The sequence below is a fragment of the Aristolochia californica genome, unplaced genomic scaffold (genome assembly GCF_029961685.1).
Source record: "Aristolochia californica isolate CCGP_79_NKW_82.1479 unplaced genomic scaffold, dmAriCali1.0.hap1 SCAF_16, whole genome shotgun sequence".
Classification (NCBI taxonomy): Eukaryota; Viridiplantae; Streptophyta; class Magnoliopsida; order Piperales; family Aristolochiaceae; genus Aristolochia; species Aristolochia californica.
This window is the reverse complement of record NW_027181837.1, coordinates 3,337,624-3,340,272: the sequence shown is the minus strand read 5'-3', so window position 1 is coordinate 3,340,272 and position 2,649 is coordinate 3,337,624. Positions and strand designations below refer to the sequence as shown.

At 47.3% G+C, this 2,649-nt stretch overlaps 1 protein-coding gene across 1 annotated transcript; it reads left to right on the top strand.

The window, feature by feature from the left end:
* Nucleotides 1-153: 153 nt before the first annotated feature.
* Nucleotides 154-2,225, top strand: LOC137953096 (probable isoaspartyl peptidase/L-asparaginase 2). Its single transcript, XM_068800316.1, has 4 exons — nt 154-374; nt 777-1,010; nt 1,309-1,395; nt 1,651-2,225. The coding sequence occupies exons 1-4, from the start codon at nt 213-215 to the stop codon at nt 2,134-2,136; spliced, it is 969 nt and encodes a 322-aa protein (XP_068656417.1). The 5' UTR covers nt 154-212; the 3' UTR covers nt 2,137-2,225.
* Nucleotides 2,226-2,649: the final 424 nt, after the last annotated feature.

Here is a 2,649-nt window from a genome sequence, read left to right as displayed (position 1 = left end):
ACAAACGGATTCCGCGGATTCCGTGGGGACAACGTCGCAAACTTCGAAAGCCAAGTGGCCTGAGGATTCCAAGGAGTAATCAAATCCAACACAATTTCCCGTCTCGAGTCCGTTCTCGCTCTATAAATCTTGAACTCTCTAGAGACGGTTTCACCACCAAGAGGCCTTATCACAGAGAATTAGAAGGGGAGGAGCGAGCGAGCGAGAAAGACATGGGTGGTTGGGCCATTGCTGTTCATGGTGGTGCCGGCGTTGATCCTAACCTGCCATTTCAAAGGCAAGAAGATGCCAAGAAACTGCTCACTCGTTGCCTCAATATCGGCGTCTCTGCCCTCCAAGCCAACCTCTCTGCGCTTGATGTCGTTGAACTTGTTGTACGCTTCTCTTCCTTGCCTCTCAGTGTTTTGTTTAACTCTGTTCGCACCTAATCTCAACTGTTTTTTCTTAATTTCAGTCTCCGTCAAATCGAATCGTTCTATTATGTCTCCGGCATTTTTTTTTATTACACGCTCCTATTTTAATACTAGCAAAAGTATATTCTTTTTAATGAATACAGTACAGATCTGTATCGATAACCGACAATTATTCTAAAGCGTCGCGTCTGTACTTTTTGTCTTCTTTAAAGACTGAAATTTCTTCCGCCATGCAAATGTATCTGCATGCAGCGAATATGGACGGTTTAGCAAACCAGATCGGTTTCGATTGAGCTCGATTAAAAAGCTCTGCTCAATGTGGCGTGTTGATTTGAAGAGTGATGTTTTTCGTTTGTTTTTCAGGTAAGGGAATTGGAGACGGATCCGATTTTCAACTCCGGCCGCGGCTCCGCACTGACGGAGAGAGGAACGGTGGAGATGGAGGCCAGCATCATGGACGGGCCTAAACGGAGATGCGGGGCGGTTTCCGGCATATCCACCGTCAAGAACCCGGTTTCCCTTGCACGGCTCGTCATGGAGAAGTCCCCCCACTCCTACCTCGGCTTCGACGGCGCCGAGGAGTTCGCCCGCCAGCAGGTAACATCGTACATCCTACCAATTCCTTTCCGTCTGTCACTTCGTGGCCGTCGATTTTGTATACTTTGGTCCCCACCTGGATTGTGGCCTCTCACGTAATGAAGAGTGCCGGTTCTGTTTTTAGGCCGCCGGACCCACGCCTGCGAATGGTGCGCCGTGTGGTTCGCCACCTGTCAGGCATAACTAACTTTCAATTTTACCAGAATGCCACTGTTTGTGAAAGTAGAATTTTTTTAAACGTTTTTAAAAGCAGAAAAAACAGCGAGTGAACTGATGACGTGGGCCTGGATGGATGCAGGAGATGGAGTTGGTGGAGAACAGTTACTTTATTACCGAGGAAAACGTGGGCATGCTGAAGCTGGCCAAAGAAGCCAAAACAATCTTGGTACGAATTTCTCTCCACGTATTTCCTTGGTTGGTTCCATTGCCGTATTTTACTATTTCTGGAAGCGATTAGCGCGGTTCAGCCTGGGCCCCACTTCTCCAGCATTGTTGGACTCCTGTCTCTCTCTGACTCTCAATTAAGATTCTCGTGTCCTTTTTGTCTTTTCCTCCTCCTCCTTTCCGCCTGTGGTTAGGGAATCCTCTCGAATCAAGTATATTTTATTTTGTTAATGCGAGGGTAGTTTTGTGAATGCAGTTCGATTACAGAGTCCCAGCCGACACATGCAGCGCGGGAGCGGGCTCCATGGTCATGAACGGGCTGCCCATCTCCATCTACGCGCCGGAGACGGTGGGGTGCGTGGTGGTGGACAAGGAAGGGCGGTGCGCGGCGGCGACCTCCACGGGCGGGTTGATGAACAAGATGAACGGCCGGATCGGGGACTCGCCGCTGATCGGGTCCGGCACGTACGCGTGTGAGGTCTGCGCGGTGTCGTGCACGGGGGAGGGGGAGGCGATCATACGGTCCACGCTAGCGAGGGAGGTGGCGGCGGTGATGGAGTACAAGGGATTGAGGCTGCAGAAGGCGATCGATTACGTGATAAAGGAGAGGCTGGACGAGGGAATGGCGGGTCTCATCGCCGTCTCCAGCAACGGGGAAGTCGGATACGGGTTCAACACGACTGGGATGTTCAGGGGATGCGCGACGGAGGACGGATTCATGGAAGTCGGTATCTGGGAGTAGGTCATCTTCTCGTTTGTTACTCGGTGCTCCGCTTCCTTCACTCTTAAACTGAATAACGAGAGAAATGGAAAAGCACGACTTTTTATTTATTTGTTAATTATTTCATTTGCTTCAAATTCAATCTATATTGTTCATTTTTAGCTATTTACTAAATATGGGTTGGAGCAGCAAAAGAGAGTCGGCTGGTCCAACTGCACACGTAGGATTCAGTTTGGTCGGCATGTCCACTCATAACCGCCTTCCTATATGCTCTCTGACCGCCGGCCCACTGTAATTTCAAACGACAACTAGGTCGGCATGTCCACTCATAATCGCCTTCCGATTGTACCCCAAATTAGGTAAAATAATTATTATTATTACAAATAAGTGATTTAATATGTAATTAAATATATTAATATATTTATTAATTGAAGTAGATATTTTATTATATATTAATATGGTAATTACATGAGCCAATGAAATATACATATGATTAATTACAAGTAATAAATAAATAACATTATAAATAAAAAA

Coding starts and splice junctions, on each gene's coding strand:
- LOC137953096 (XM_068800316.1), top strand. CDS start 213: ATGGGTGGTTGGGCCATTGCTGTTCATGGTGGTGCCGGCGTTGATCCT. Junction 1,011..1,308: donor AGGAGTTCGCCCGCCAGCAG/GTAACATCGTAC, acceptor GGATGGATGCAG/GAGATGGAGTTGGTGGAGAA. Junction 1,396..1,650: donor AAGAAGCCAAAACAATCTTG/GTACGAATTTCT, acceptor TTGTGAATGCAG/TTCGATTACAGAGTCCCAGC.